Source organism: Lytechinus pictus, chromosome 10 (assembly GCF_037042905.1).
Source record: "Lytechinus pictus isolate F3 Inbred chromosome 10, Lp3.0, whole genome shotgun sequence".
NCBI classification, from domain to species: Eukaryota; Metazoa; Echinodermata; class Echinoidea; order Temnopleuroida; family Toxopneustidae; genus Lytechinus; species Lytechinus pictus.
This window is the reverse complement of record NC_087254.1, coordinates 1,098,330-1,114,184: the sequence shown is the minus strand read 5'-3', so window position 1 is coordinate 1,114,184 and position 15,855 is coordinate 1,098,330. Positions and strand designations below refer to the sequence as shown.

The following is a 15,855-nucleotide window of genomic DNA, read 5'->3' as shown; positions in this document are numbered from 1 at the left end:
TGCTAATCATACCGCAAAATATTATCTGAAAACTGCCCCGTCAAGATGATACAGCTGGATGTCGAATTCCTGATGCCAATCTCACTTTCTTAAAATATTAAAAAACCCTCTCTTTGAATAAGTATTCATAATATGTTGTTCATAGCGTACATTTTGTTTTAACATATACAGTGAAGGATATGGTATAAGGAAATGATACAGTCACCGTTGCATATAATTTCACTTCATCATGATAATTGCTTGGAAATTGGATGTTATGGTATTCGTCATAATAATTCACTATGGTGTATACATTCATGAAGACTGAGTTTTACCTTATTCACCGTCGGGTATCATATCACCATGACCTTGATGTGGTAATGTTTTATCCGTTTATCCTGTAATGTGTTATTTTTTTTAAAATAAAACGTAGAGATTGTTGTTATGCGAGAATTTGAGGAATCTACATGTTCGAAGTAAAATAACTTTTCAAAATCCAGTGATTATGACCATTTACGATATGACCTCTCACCACTGAAATGGCCCTTCACTATAAGATCTTTACGATACGATCTTTCATCTTTGGCATCTACAGTGGCGATTGTAGGCACACCTTTTTTCGTGTCCGTTCGGGGGACAGACTTCGTAACGGTGACTTGGGAGGATGATCCTTCGCAGACTATTGTGTCGTACATCCTTACTCTATTTGATGCTTCTGGAACGGTAGAAGTGGTCCAGCAGCAGCTGGTTGCTCCTGAACCAACACTAACCTCTCAATTCACGGGACTTCAGCCGGCGACGAAGTATACCCTCGACGTTGATGTCATAGTCGGTTCGGTCAGAAACCAGTTCGTGTCAGGAACATTTTACACTCGTAAGTTAATAGCGCGTTCTGAATAAATAGGCTCGGCTGTGGTTCAATTAAACCAAACTCAGACCGCAGTTAGTTATTCTATAGAATGCTTAGGATCCATTGATATATTTATTTTTGGGAAAATATAAGCAAGGGAAATGAAATAGTTCAAAAGATTATTGAATTTTAATGAGTAAAGTTAATTACCCAGACGCCATCTAACAATGTTCATCTCGCACAGGACCGAAGCCGCCGGAGAACATCATCCTCTACACGTTAAGCGATGAAGCCTCTATTATTCGGTGGAATGCTCCATCTCCTCCTGACAATAACTTCGATGGCTATCTGGCAGCTTATCAGGACATTTCATCTGGCTTTATCAGTGCAGTCCCTTTGGCTTCTGCAGTCAGAAGTCATGTCTTTGACGGCCTCCAGATTGGTGTGGCATATGATTTCACAGTACTTACGACCGTCGGTCAAAGTACAGCAAGTTCATTTACGACATTTCCTACTATTACACTTGGTGAGTAGTTAGGTGCCTTACTACTCTCTCTCTCTCTCTTTCTAAACTTATTGGATACTCCATGCAGGTTTATCTGCTTGTAGCTCTCTCAGTTATGCTGAACTTTGATGTTCATCAATGCTCACGGCTACTATTATTATTTTGAACTTGTCAAAAAAAATATAAAAAATCGGAAAATGTATTCATATTATCGATGCACATTGTAGACAAGTTTCCTATATTTTCTATAAAGCTTTTGAATGCAACACGTGTCTCTCAAAACCATGTCTTGAATGTGAATTTGAATGAACAAAACTGTATCATGCATTAAGTGGTACCATATGTCAAAGGGACTAAGAGTATGAAACCCCCATTACACAGAGAGCAAGACCTCTGAAAACAACCAAAGAAGAAATCGGCCCCAAAGTTGAATGAAAAACATTATTAAAGTGGAGCCCCTCTGGCAGTCTCGTCTGCATTACGCGATTCAATATAGCAGCAGTGCTGAGTTTGAAAACGACGAGAATATTGTTCACAAAAACACCATTCACATAATAATAGAATACTATATTCATTGACCCTAAATGACATTTTACCTTGATTGTGTGACCTAAAAGATTTGTGTAAGATGATCACTCCTATGCCCACATTTCATGAACTATCCATAAACTTTCAAATTTATGAAGGCAATTCAACAAATATGGCCTAAGTTTATTGACCTTATTATGACCTTTGACTTTGATCATGTGACCTGAAACTCATTCAGGATGTTCACTGATATCCTATGTCCAAGTTTCATGAACTAGATCCGTCGGAAAAGCGGCGCCTATAGGCTCGCTCTACTATGCAGGCGAGACAAAAATGAGTTTTCGTTTGTTGTTCAGAAATATAGTGAGACATATTACTATGAGGTGTAGTCATACTACGGACGGTGGTCCTGTATGACGTTGTGTATAACTATAAGATTTCTATAGGTCTCACCTGTCATTTAAAAACAAAGAATAGCAAAATCGGTTCTGAGACCCCCAATGAAATTTGAAACTAGAGGTAATGTTAATCTTATCATTCCTGCAGGATCGCCGGCCAATGTCAGTATTAGGGCCGTAACGGCAGAACACGTAGAGGTCGCCTGGACTGTTCCACAAGTATATGCACAGTCTTACGTGGTCCATCTCTTCAACGAAGGTGGTACAGAGGAACACTCCAGGACAGTCGGTGCTGAAAATACATCCGTGGTTTTCCAAAACCTGACGCCCAATACCCTGTACCTTGCTTTAGTCGAGACGGTCTCTGCGTCATCCAAACTGTCCTACGTGTCCGGTTGGGACCTAGCAAGAACAAGTAAGGTTGATACAGAGAGAGAAAAAATAATCTCGTCTTCCACTGTTCAAAGTCCTCTGAAATTCTGTATAGAGGCCAAATATATGAAAGTACAGAATGAGACAAAAATTCGAAGAGGCAGAGAAATTTCATAGCATCCGGCTGGACATACCCTTGATCGATAATCCACTTTAGTTGTTTTCATAGAATACAATGCCATACTAACCTTGAAAAGTTTGACAATAATATTTTAAAGAGTTATCACGTATAATATGTGAATTTTCTTGAACTGAAGTGGGGTGATTTGTCTCAACATATCGAATTGTTGATGACCCCGATGGTTGCATGAGCTACGTCGATATTATGATTGCTCTTATCTGTTTTCATTCTGCCCCTTTAAAAATTGCTAAGAATACCAAACTGGGAATCATTGGTACCCTCCCTTTTTAGCGATTGACTCTTTGTCGAGTATTTTTGTTAAAACACAATTGAATGAATTTAACATACGATTATTCATTTGAGCAAATTATCATTCGTTCTTTGAGATCTCAAAAAGTATTCTCTACTTTATACCAAGAAGCACCTTTTTGTATCGATTATACTATTTCTCTCTCTTACCAAGATATCCTGACTGCTTCGACTTTGACCGTGGCTGAAATAGGTTCTACTTCAGCGACCCTTTCATGGATACCTATCCCTTCAGCTACCGGTTATGTGGTATCTTACATTAGTCAAGACCTTTCGGACACAGGGGTTGTCGAACTACCATCGCCATCGACCACAGCTACTGTGTCCGGCCTTCGACCAGAAACAATTTATACTTTTTCTGTGGTTGCAACCACTACCCCACCGACGGGTGTTGGTACCACCGTTGGTGTCACAAGTAAGAATTAATTTGATATTCCCTTTAATATTATTTTACTGTAGGCATGTTGAGTAAGTATCGTTATACACCATTGAAGAAAAAAGAGAGACTTGTACCTCCTAAAATAGACGTGTGCAATGTTCGGTCAATCTTTCTTCCATGTAAAATGTATGTTTTATCCCTTTACCACAACATTGAAAGATCAACCCTTTGATAACTTTGTGAGAGAGATAAGTCACAATCTTCGTGTGAGAAACTAAAAAAAAAAAAAACTTTTCCTGTGGATTTATTTGATGATGACTCCATATACAGTAATACCGAGCTCATAATTATAAATAAACTACACTTTCTCTGATATAATACATGCATTTTATTGATATTGCCGCCAATTTTATTTCAATACTGATATAGTCAAAGATTTTGTTCGATATAGCGTACGAACTCTCCGGATATTTCAATTCCAGAGATTTGCTAGAGTTCTGAACTGACGTAAAACATTCTTCGAACTGCACAATATGAACCATTTCTTCTTTTAACGCAATTTTTTTTCGATCAACATTGAACGAAAATGATGATTATGATCATTATAATGATTAGTATATTGATAAAAGAAATAAAAATCACAATAATGAAATACATAGTAACAATGGAATTATAAATGTCATTATCAGTTTCGATTTTATTAACCCTTAATACAATTATTATCATCATCATTTTTAATCATGGTCATCATGGCTACTTTCATCACCTTACAAACTTGTTTATGTCCTCTGCAGACGTTTTGACGGAAGTGTTCGCTGATGCTGTAACTTTCGACACCATATCGCTTTCTTGGACCAATATCCCCGATAGCAACTTTTATCAAATTGCTTATCGAAACCTGGATGGGGTTGTTAGACAGACCGCATCTCTTACAAACACTACAACCATCAATGGCCTGACCCCATCTACAGCCTATAACATTACGGTCGAATCTTTTTCATTCGGCGCCATTCGACAAGTTGTTGGATTTGTAGCCGTTTCCACGGGTAAAGGATGATTTTTTTAAAACAATCGTACCATTTAATTATTCTTAAATTATAAACATCTAAATAAATGCTTTCCAAACAAAAGATGTGATTAGAAGTGCACTTAAAATAATTCGATAATGATTAAATCAGTTTCAATATCACAACAGATGAAGGAAGTTACATTGACTTTAAGTAGCCTCAATAAGTGCTGGTTATGATCGCCAATCAGCACCATCTTACCTGCATCTCACATCTCTGTGGTTTTTTCATAGAAATGTGGCTCATTGGATAAGTCTCCGGACTCTGAATCACGAGGTTTAAGGATCGAATATCAACTCTGCAATTGCATCATTAATTTTGACAAGACACTAATCTAACTTTGCCTCTCTCCACCCAGGTTTATTAATTGGATATCTGGTAGTAAATGAGGAATTCCTTGAATGCTCAGGCACCTAATCAGGGTAGCCGTCCTTGAGTCATGGTTAAATGCTCAGTCAAAATTGTATTAAGCGTTATTTGCTCCGCTATGAATTCCACACAATAGTCAAATGATTATCTTCAAGTCTGGATTTATTATACCTACACTGAATCTAACACTAAACCTAACATGAAACCTTACTGCAACACTTACCCCATACCATAGCCGAAATAAATCACGGAGCAATTGTCGCAGGAGCAAATGTCGCGTCATCGAATATTCAGTATATATCTTTACTACTCTTCACTGTCACTTGATGTATTATTACTGCAGAAATGGCATCAACGGCTGAAATTGTGAACATCACTGTCGATACAGCCGTCCTGACGTGGGACCCACTCCCAGGAGCTCTGGTTTACATTGTCACCATTAACGATGGGATCAGTTCCAATGTCGAGCAGACGTTTGCCTCTCCGATCACGATAACAGGCCTTACGCATAATACCATGTACGAGTTCTCAGTTGTCGGTTACGGGCCGATGGGTGAGGTAAACCTAGGATCTATATCGGGAAGTACAGGTAATTGCGACACTTAATGGCATTTTAAGTCGCCATGGTTTTGTTTCTACCATAATTTCTTGGCTTACCATTACAATTTTTTAAGTATGGATTGTCATAAATCAAATTTATATAAAAAAAATATTCTATTAAAACAAATTTCAACAGTCGAAACCACTTAGTTCCTAGTCCGAACGAGTGATGTACCTTAACATTTTTTTTTTTAATCCAACATGGCCCTATTGCCCCCATGAACATTCAGAAACTGTTTGAACTACAGTATTCAAGAATAAGAGGAATGTAACATAATTGCTTTAAAACGCTTTAAATAAACCTAATAATTGCCAGGACAATATAAGTATGTGAAACGTGAATGAAATCAAACTTGTTGACAATTCAAGTTCCTTAATTGGAATGTAGTACTATTGCTCAATATCTGATAATAATTTGTTTCCGAATTAATTTCAAGAATACAGATACTCAAGTCCCCTTTCCCATAAAGGAAGATTGGGCCATACTTATAGCTACAGTCGTACCAACGAAACCGACCAATGGTAGGTCATTGCTAATAATGTAAGAGCTTGGCCGGTGCGGATTTGGTTTCACAGATGTGACTATATTAAGCATAAGAGATGTAGGGCGAATGCTTCTTTTAACTTGAACCCATTACATTGTTACAATGAGACAAAATTGATACAATGCGAGAAAGGAAATATTTCGTGTGTAGTAACACAGAGGCACAATGCATCATGTATTTCGTGTGTAATAACACAGAGAAACAATGCATCATAATAACATAAAAACACAATGCATCATTTGTTTTATTGATAATTGTCATCTCTCTATGATAGCCTTTGACAACTGTGTCTAATAAAGAATGTATTTCGTGTATAAGAACACAGAGGCACAATGCATCATTTGTTTTATCGTTGATTGTGTCATCTCTCTACGATAGCCTTTGATAACTGTGCATCATCCCCTTGTCAAAACGGAGGAGAGTGTGTCAATGTTTTGACGAGTTTCACCTGCCAATGTGGGCTTGGATACTTTGGTACCTTGTGTGAAATTGGTAAGATAATGATTTAATTTTCGTTCTGTTGCGATTTATTCATATTTTCTATAAAAAAAAACTTCTCACATGACTTTATAAATCTACATACCAGGAGTGATAATAATAGTTATAGTAGAGATTCAAGGCAGCTTATAAATAACCCGTATTTAAATTTCAGAGTGTTCAGGGCAATTGCTGCCATCTGATTGATGAAATATGAATCACGTGATGAATTGTGTAGATACCTAACAAATTCAATGTGGTGCCCTACGTATCGCTGATCTCTTAAAAGACCCCCTTTTTACCAGGGAATGTATGAAATTAAAGTATGTCGCAATATGTTATGTCTTCGGTTACTTTCGTTGCAATGTGTAATGTTTTAGAACAAAAAAAAATCGTTTCCCCGCTCTTGCGAGTGGTGATTAGACGCCTGTGCAATAAATCACATTTTTGTTTCAGTTGATAACACAAACTATCCCCTCCTCGCCAATCATCAGCTTTGCTTCCGAAAGGTAGTTACGTCTAGAACCCCCTCGGAAAAATTAGTTTCTCCCATTAAGAGTCACAGATGGTAAATCGTTCATTATACTATTATTGTATCAGTGCCAAATGGTAAATACCATCAGGGCCCTGGAAACGATATTTTACTGGGGGGTGCTGATGTAAATTTGACAAGTAAAAATATAAAAAGGTTCGACTCCAAAATGAAGGCCATTTTCGTCCCGAGAAATTTGACAAGCAAAAAAAAAACAACAGAAAAAGAGGGTATCTGTACAAAAATGTAGGTATTTAAAAAAAATTATATTTCTCCATTTTGTCACACTTTCCAGAGTTCCCGGGGGTGCTGCCTATGGAAAATAATACACGCAGCACCCCCAAGAAAAATCTTGGTGGTGCTTCAGCCCCCAGCACCCCGCTTCCCAGGGCCATGATTTCCATAGAAAAGGACTTAGCAGTCAGTTAAAGATCATCTTTCAATTGTTAGTCTAACTGCACGCCCGGTTAAAAGTTACCTCAATAAATGGTTTTATGCAGCGAGATCGTGTTATATTTTTTTAGACCAGTAGCTTCAATCTGTTGATCATCGGTTGTTCCCCTTAACTACGTTTGCTACACTCATGATAAGGATGGTAGTCAAATGTCAATAAAAAAAAATTCCAGAAAAGACGGTTATTCCTGTCTAGGATTTTTTATGAAATGATTGTTCACTAAACCTGATAAGTACTTGATTCATTATAAAAACTCCACTGGATTTAAGACCTTGATTCTTAGTAAATATCGATAAAATTCGAACTCTATCAATCTATAGAAATATTAAGAATGATCTGCTTCAGTTTCATCTTCATGATTATTGTTATGATATATATTTATATATATCATTATTGCTATTTTCAATCAAACTTGAACATGTTCTCCACAGCTATCCAATGTCCTACTCCTCCAATGTCAACCGGGCTTAACTCCTTTGACGGATCTTGTATTGGACCAGGTCTAATTGACAATGGTTATAGTTGTACATACAGATGTGATCTTGGTTTCCTCATCAGGGGCGAACCGACAATAGCCTGTCAACTTAACGGAACACTTGATGGAACGTTCCCATCATGTGAAGGTATGCTCAATAATAAATACAATTCATTTCATCAAATCCATTTTAATTGTCATTATTTTTTTGGTATATGTTTTTTTAGCACAAATATCAATCGCCCGTGAGATTTTTACTCTTCCTTGAGATCATAATCTAGCTTTTTTCATTTGCTCTGAAATCCTTAAATCGTTACCTTTTTGTACGTTAGACCGTATGTATATTATAAAGAAATTAATTATTTCATTGACTTGTCATAGCTTGAGATAGAAGATACTGCTCAGTAAATTGATGAATCTGAGTGAGGTTATAATGCCATATATCTGCATTCATTTTGTTTTTGAGGCAAGTGCATCATATCTTTGCAAAGCCAGATACAAACAAATGCAGGGTAACACATTTGTCGAATATTTCCCGTAAATATATATTTTTTCTCATCCCCGTGACCTGATTAAAAACAATGGATGATATTCACATAACATTGACTAGACTAACCGATGGTTAACTAAGACCATAGTAATAAGAATCAATGGTCTTTGTATGCATCATAATTATACTAATCATTTCAACACTACAGTGAAAATTTGATTTGTTTATTGGGCAAGACGGGAAGATGATACGAACATTAATTTTTTTCAATTATCTGGAAATTATTGAATGGGAAAGGTAGAATTTCACTGAAGTGATGGCTAAAATAATTGTTTAGTCTGGAATTAACGTGGACGTGATTATGAAAACTGAGAATACCAACCAATGTATTACAGTTCATTGGCTTGAAGAGTAAGATATTCTGGATGGCAGTAAACACAAATATTTCTTTCTTATCTTAATATAGACGTGGATGAATGCAGGAACGGTTTGATGTGCGTGGATCCTAATAGCTTCTGTCTCAACAATATCGGTTCCTTCATGTGTAGTTGTAATGGGGGATTTCAACTCATGCCTGATGGCACTTGTCAAGGTAATAATAATAATAATAAGATTAATAAATAAATACTAATAATAATAACATTAATAACTATAATAATAATGATAGTAGTAATAGCTGGATTTATATAGCATTTTTTGCGGGAAGAATACAAAGCGATGCTATTACTACCCCGGCATTAGCTGCGCTGCCTATGTAGGCGCTCAAAGATTACCCTAAGAGTACCCATTCACCTCACCTGGGCTGGGTGCAGCACAATGTGGGTAAATTTCTTGCTGAAGAAAAACATGCCATGGCTGGGAATCGAATCCACGTCCCCCAGATTGAAAGGCGACAGTTATAACCACTAGATCACGACGCCCCTAGGTAAAACAATGAGCTTTTAAAAGTATGACTCGAACATGCATGAATAAATAACAAGCGAGTCGAGAATTGTTGCATACTGTTATGAATTATAATTAAAGTGGTACAAAATTATAGAAATACATTATTCCTTACAACCAAGTGAACGACGAAGATGGATCCAACATTTGAACGTTCACCGTCACCGTTAAAAGGGGCTTTCGAATCGTCTTTTTTACAACATTTAGTATTTTGGGAAGATTTTTCTCTTGAATATTGGTTCTATTAAGCCATACTATAATCAAAGAGGAAGTTAACCCAGAAGAAAAGTTTGTTGTACAAATAGCAGAAAAAAATAATAAAGAATATTGGTGAAGGTTTTAGAAATCCGATAGAGATTAAGAAAGTTATTAGAATTTTAAGTTTTTGATTTGTGACGTCATAAACAAGCAGCTGCCCCATATTTTTTTTTTAATGGTTCCTGATGATTTATTTATTTATTTTTATTCATGATCGGGTGTGAAATTTGACTATTATTTGAAATTTGCCTCCGACGAAGATTCTGCTAGGATCGAAAGCTTAGGCCCCTTTTTGACTTTATAATTTACTCCATTGGCTCTCTTTTATTAGATAAGCAGTTTTCAGCAGCTTCTTTTTGCCCTTAATATACAAAAGGTACAGTAAAAACCATTCTGAGAAATTGACATTTCATTGATTTTTACTATTCGCTAAGTAGGAATGCTGCTCGCATATGATGTTACAAATCAAATAATTATCATTGTAATAACCTTTTATTCTTTGATGGATTTTTCTCAACCATTCGGCAATATTTTTTTTTATATTTTTCTTATATTTTTACATTAAACTTTGTGTCAGGGTGAACTTCCCCTTTCAGCAAGCTCCATTCGGGAACCATATGTTTTTCTCTGCTCATGAGTGGTGATAGAAGACACAAATATTTATGACCAGATTAGCATAAATATTGTCATGTCTTTATCTTGGATGTAGGAAATATAATATAATGCTTTTTTAAATAATGTGATCATAATCCTACACATAAAATTCAATCTTCATTTTAGCATTCAAAATGGAGTTTACCTATGTAATAGTACAACGATATTCGTATCATAAGTATTCAATGATGAATTGTCGCTATGTAATTTTAAAGTTGTGGGTAACGATTGTTTTACGGATAGAGTCTGCGACTATTTCCTGCACGCCGGACCCCTGTGCGAACGGAGGTACTTGTGTGGCCGGGTTCAACCGTGTGACGTGTCTATGTGGACCAGGTTTCACAGGGCCAGCCTGTGAACAAAGTAAGAAATACGTTTCAACTCATTCCATTTTCATCGGATTTCCCCTCTATATGACAATAATAATAATGCGATTTATTAGGCGCCATACCCATCTCGTAGGAGATGCTCAAGGCGCATAAGTAAAACAGCGAGCAAACAAAATTACAAGTTACAAAAAATCATTGATAAACTGAGTTAATGAGGTAAGCTTTTAACTTAATCTTGAATGTTAAGACACACTTGCTATCCCGGATCTCTCGTGGGAGGTAATTCCATAGCGAGGGACCCGAAGAGATAAATGCTCTCCCCCACTTTGTATTCAGATCAGGTGATTGGGACAAACATATTGAACTTTTTATCCAAATTAAGAAACGATTTGTGCAACGGTCCTGGAACAACAGATGATTTTTCAGATTTTACTTGAAATCCGAATTTATTTACTTAATTAAATGATATAACAAATGAATTTATCCGAAATCGTCATCTTACATGAAAGCAAAAGAAAATAATATTTACATTGGTGCTAAAAAGTTGATAAACCCGACAACAAAATGCACTCCTTCACGCTTAGTGTCGAATAGAGACGACAACACCACTACAATTTTCGGCGAGCCGAGAGAAACAAACTTTGTTGAATTTAATATTTTATCACCTGACTTCACAATTAAATAAAAAAAAAACATGGAAGAACTTAAACACTTGAAATATGTTCATTTTCCGGTGGGGTTCACTTAGTTTTAGCATTACTGTTTTTGCTACTAAACCGTTCTCGGTATTCATTTAAGTATAATTTATATAATTTGGAGGGAACTTAATTATACCGTAACGTCATTAAACTACTTGAGATCTGATGCACTTAACCAAAAAAATGATCGTATTCTAATCTTGAAATAGTGCATGAGCTACGTAGCAAGAATAATATGAGCTATATTTCAACTCTTAATATATTGTATCTAAAAATATTGTTTATGTATTATTATTTTTTTTTTAAAAAAGGTTTATTTTGTGCTGGGGTCCAGTGCGGATCTTCTCAGGTTTGTGTGAATGAACAGTGCACCTGTCTAGAAGGTTTTATCCTTCAGGGAGGATTGTGCCAAAGTAAGTATTTAACCATTATTGTAATAGTTAAGCAAATGAGTATTATCAAGCGGGAACATTACTTACTGATGTCTAGATATTCAGAAATACCTACTGATATAGACATGGTTTACAACTGAGATATTTGTAATGATTTTTTTCAAAGGTTCCAAGGCATATACAATGATTATGTATTAGAACATAAAAATTTATTCAGGTACAAAAAATCAGCATAAAACTGGTTTTCATCAATGACTTGATGAAAACATAAAGAACAACATAAATCATCATATCAAAAATGGAAATACAGTCAATATCTGAGTCAAAGATAACAATGCTTGATAACATAAACAAACAAATATTTTTACTTAAATGATAACATGAATAAAACTGAAATATTTAAGTTATTAAAACTGAACAGTTACTAATTACAACACTACTAATTGTATAATTCATTCACTGATGAAAAAACACTGAAATAATAGTATTGAATTAATTCTAGCATAGGAAATATATAGAAAATCGGATGAAACAATAACAATAAGGTATTAATGTATGTCTAAAACTATAAAATGTTAAAGGGTTAAGATCATTACAAATAAGAACAACGTAACATCAGTGTTAAAGAGGAATAAACGAATTGTATATTACAATAAAGAAAATGAATCTCTATTAGAGTGGAATCTTATATTTCCGTCTTACTAGTTGCGCTGTTAAAATGTTTACGATTTGGTATGGGACATGCAAGAGAAACATTTTGGTTAGTTATTATTATTTTTTTATTTCACACATCAAGTCCTATTGAACCATATAAAAAAAATGGTTGCAATAACAAATAATTAGCGATAAATTCAAAACGCATACACACACACCCTCGCACACCAACGCACCCACATTTACAAACACACCCACACATGTACTTTACCATAATTGCAAAAGTGAGGTATGTGGAACCTAAAATAAAACCAGAGTTTGTTAAGTTTTCAACCGCTATGTGTAACTTGGCATTTTATAAAGGTAAATGATACTAAAAGGGGCTTATGATGTCTGATGTTTCAGTTTATCTGGGTTTTTTGTTCTTGAAATTGACAGGTCCTTGTTCTCCACAATGTGATATCGAAACCGAGGTCTGTGTATCAACAACAGGTGGAGGATTTCAGTGTGACTGCAGACCAGATCGAGAGAGGAGTTTCTGGACAGGTCTTTGTGTGCCAAGTAAGCTATAATAGCAGGGTGTAAGCAATTGACTCAATTGAACTCCAAATGCATGATTTTCAAAATCAAAGGCAGTACGATGTATTTCTTCAAGTTGGTTATTGAGGACCACTAGGGGTACCAATACCACCGTCTTCAAGGTTTGCGATGAATTGCAAATATGAAAGAACCGCACTGATTGGTTCCTGGTCAGTATTTGAAACAGAGCGCGCATGCAATTATGATTTATTTATTTCAAATATTTAAAAGAAGGGTAGCTCAATCAGCAACAAGCTGGTTTTCGTTGAGGCCCTTCGTGAACAAACACAAATATAAAACATGGTAACATATTCAATTATAAACAAAGAATAGAGCATAAATACTAATATTGAAAAAAAAATGAAATGAAATAAGCATAATTAACTATGGAAAATAACAGAACAAATAAAATATGATACTGTACAGATGTTACCTAAAACTAAACGAAAACATTATATACACATGAAAAGAGATAAAATATGTACAAAATGAGGAGAAAGAATAAAATAGATTCCACCATTAGTCCCTATTACATATTAAAGGTTTTTTCCCATTTAGCCATTTCCCGTTTGAACTGTTTAATGTTTTCTATGAATCGGAGGTGTTCGGGTAGTTTATTCCAATGTAATGGGCCTGTGACAAAAAATGATTTCTGATAAAAGGTTGTACGAGCATATGGCACCCTGATTATCATCTTATTTGTGCTTCTAGTTGTTCGGGAGGATATTTTCTCTATATAAATAAACTTATCACAAAGCACCTGGGGAGCAGCTTCGTGTAAACATTTATGAACCATTAAGCGAGATGCTCTAAAAAAGACATTGCGTATTTTGGGCCAGGATAATATTTTGAAAATTTGTTCAGATGGAGTTTCCCAAGAGAAGTTAGATACCATGTATGCTGCCCTCTTATGTAATCTCTCTAACTTACTGTGATTAATTTAAGATCTTTCCGACCAGACGGTACAGCAATACATTATATGGGGCATTACAAAAGCCCAATACAGCTTATTCAATTGTGCTTTATCAAAATACTGTTTACAGCGGCGAATAGTTCCTAGTTTTTGTTTTACAATTAAAGATATGCTGTCAACGTGTTTTTTAAAGTCGAGATTGTTATCTATGATAACTCCTAAACATTTATATTCATTTACACATTCCAATTGACATCCATTTAACACTATCGATAGCATATTGCTGTCTAGTGACCTTAGCTTTTGTTTTGATCCTAGTAGCATCGTTTTGGTCTTGTCACTATTCAAAATCAAATTGTTTTTATTGAGCCAAGAGTCCAAATCCCTAAGAGCTTTTGACAGTTTTAGCTCAACCTCTTGCTTCGATCCCCCCCAAACAGAAATGATCTTGAGCGCATGCAATTAGGATCTTGATTGGTCATTGGTATTTGATTGCAAACCTTCGTGTTATGGAGCCCAGATCTCTTATAATAAACATATTTTTTAATACAAATATTTTTTTTTTTTTTCAAAATAAATTTCAACACCGATCTTATATATGTCAGATCTCATATGATGAAATCCTTTATCATTAAATCAGAATTTCCTTACTCAACGACATTGGTCTGCAATGCGTTCACTCTAAAAATGTTTACCCAATATTGGGTAAACTGGGAACATGCATGTTGGTTGGGTAAAAACATACTAAATATTTTGTAAATTTTACGCAATGTTGCGTTGAAATTTACCCCTTAAACATGCATTTTGCCAAATATGGGGTAAAAAAATACCTAACAAACATGTATGTTCCCTTTCTACCCAATATTGGGTAAAATATTACTCAATGTTTTTAGAGTATTCTTGTTAAAGATTATCAAAATTTGCTTAAACGGATGCTTTGTGTCTCATGACAGCATTAACATTTTAGTATTTCTATTTATTCTTCCTGAAACTGAAAGGAATTCGAACTTTTTCCTCGGTGTTCACTATCGATGAGCTGGGTGGCTCTCCGGTGGATTTTAACCCATCCTTTGCTGATCCTACCAGCCTCGCTTTTCAGGAAGGTTCAGATGCCGTCACGGGTCTTGTGAGTTGATTATCAATTGCAAACTGAGAGGGGAAATTTCAGCATGAGTTACATTAATGTGGGTTATAGTAGTTGCACTATTGAAATTGACTATAGCGATGTTGATTATTAACAAAATTTTACGAACTAAACTGAACAGGTAATGAAGCTAAAAGATCCTGCAGATCTATCAGGCTTTGCTTTTTTATGCAGGTTCCCTGATATTTCACCATATTTTGAATAGTCTTTGGTGGTTTCAAATCGCTGTATTATTTAATTTAGATGAAGGCTGCCATGTCCTATTTTTCATACAATGTTATTTCTTTGGATGTTATATTGTTTTTGTATTGTGTTCATAATTATATGAAATATGTAAAATAGAGTCAATATCAATATCAAAGTCACCGACGTAATGTTCTTTCATACAATATACCAATTTGCCATTAATGAGTAAAAATCGATTATAAGCACCACCCATAAACGTGACTAGTATCTTGCAAATGTTTCAATATGGAGATTAAAGACTGTTTGTGATTTTAACCTCAAAATTCTTCGATTTTCCCTTCTATTTCGCAGTTACCTCTAGCCTTTGAGGCTTCTGGAATGCCTGGTGTCATCGGCATAGAAGTGGATGGGTTCTTCCTAGGCAGTCTGATGTGCGAGATAACTGTTTACGTGGGGAAAGAATTCGACGGTACTGAGATTGATCTGAAGAACGTTCTAATGCCCAATGAATCTTCAACTCGCTTCTCTGATGGTTCACACGGATTATTAATTCGACGAGACTCTGTCACTGTTCATGGTATGAACGTACTGTCATA

At 35.5% G+C, this 15,855-nt stretch overlaps 1 protein-coding gene across 1 annotated transcript in view; it reads left to right on the top strand.

Moving 5' to 3' along the window:
• Positions 1-15,855, top strand: part of LOC129269616 (hyalin-like) — a 56,061-nt gene that overhangs the window by 25,633 nt on the left and 14,573 nt on the right. Inside the window, exons 14-27 of the mRNA XM_064105756.1 lie at positions 575-853; positions 1,074-1,355; positions 2,409-2,675; positions 3,277-3,537; positions 4,296-4,547; positions 5,281-5,526; positions 6,461-6,574; positions 7,977-8,168; positions 8,977-9,102; positions 10,608-10,727; positions 11,703-11,804; positions 12,876-12,998; positions 14,928-15,055; positions 15,611-15,836. Of these exons, the coding sequence (XP_063961826.1) occupies positions 575-853; positions 1,074-1,355; positions 2,409-2,675; positions 3,277-3,537; positions 4,296-4,547; positions 5,281-5,526; positions 6,461-6,574; positions 7,977-8,168; positions 8,977-9,102; positions 10,608-10,727; positions 11,703-11,804; positions 12,876-12,998; positions 14,928-15,055; positions 15,611-15,836 (2,718 nt within the window). The remainder of the gene's footprint in view (positions 1-574; positions 854-1,073; positions 1,356-2,408; positions 2,676-3,276; positions 3,538-4,295; positions 4,548-5,280; positions 5,527-6,460; positions 6,575-7,976; positions 8,169-8,976; positions 9,103-10,607; positions 10,728-11,702; positions 11,805-12,875; positions 12,999-14,927; positions 15,056-15,610; positions 15,837-15,855) is intronic.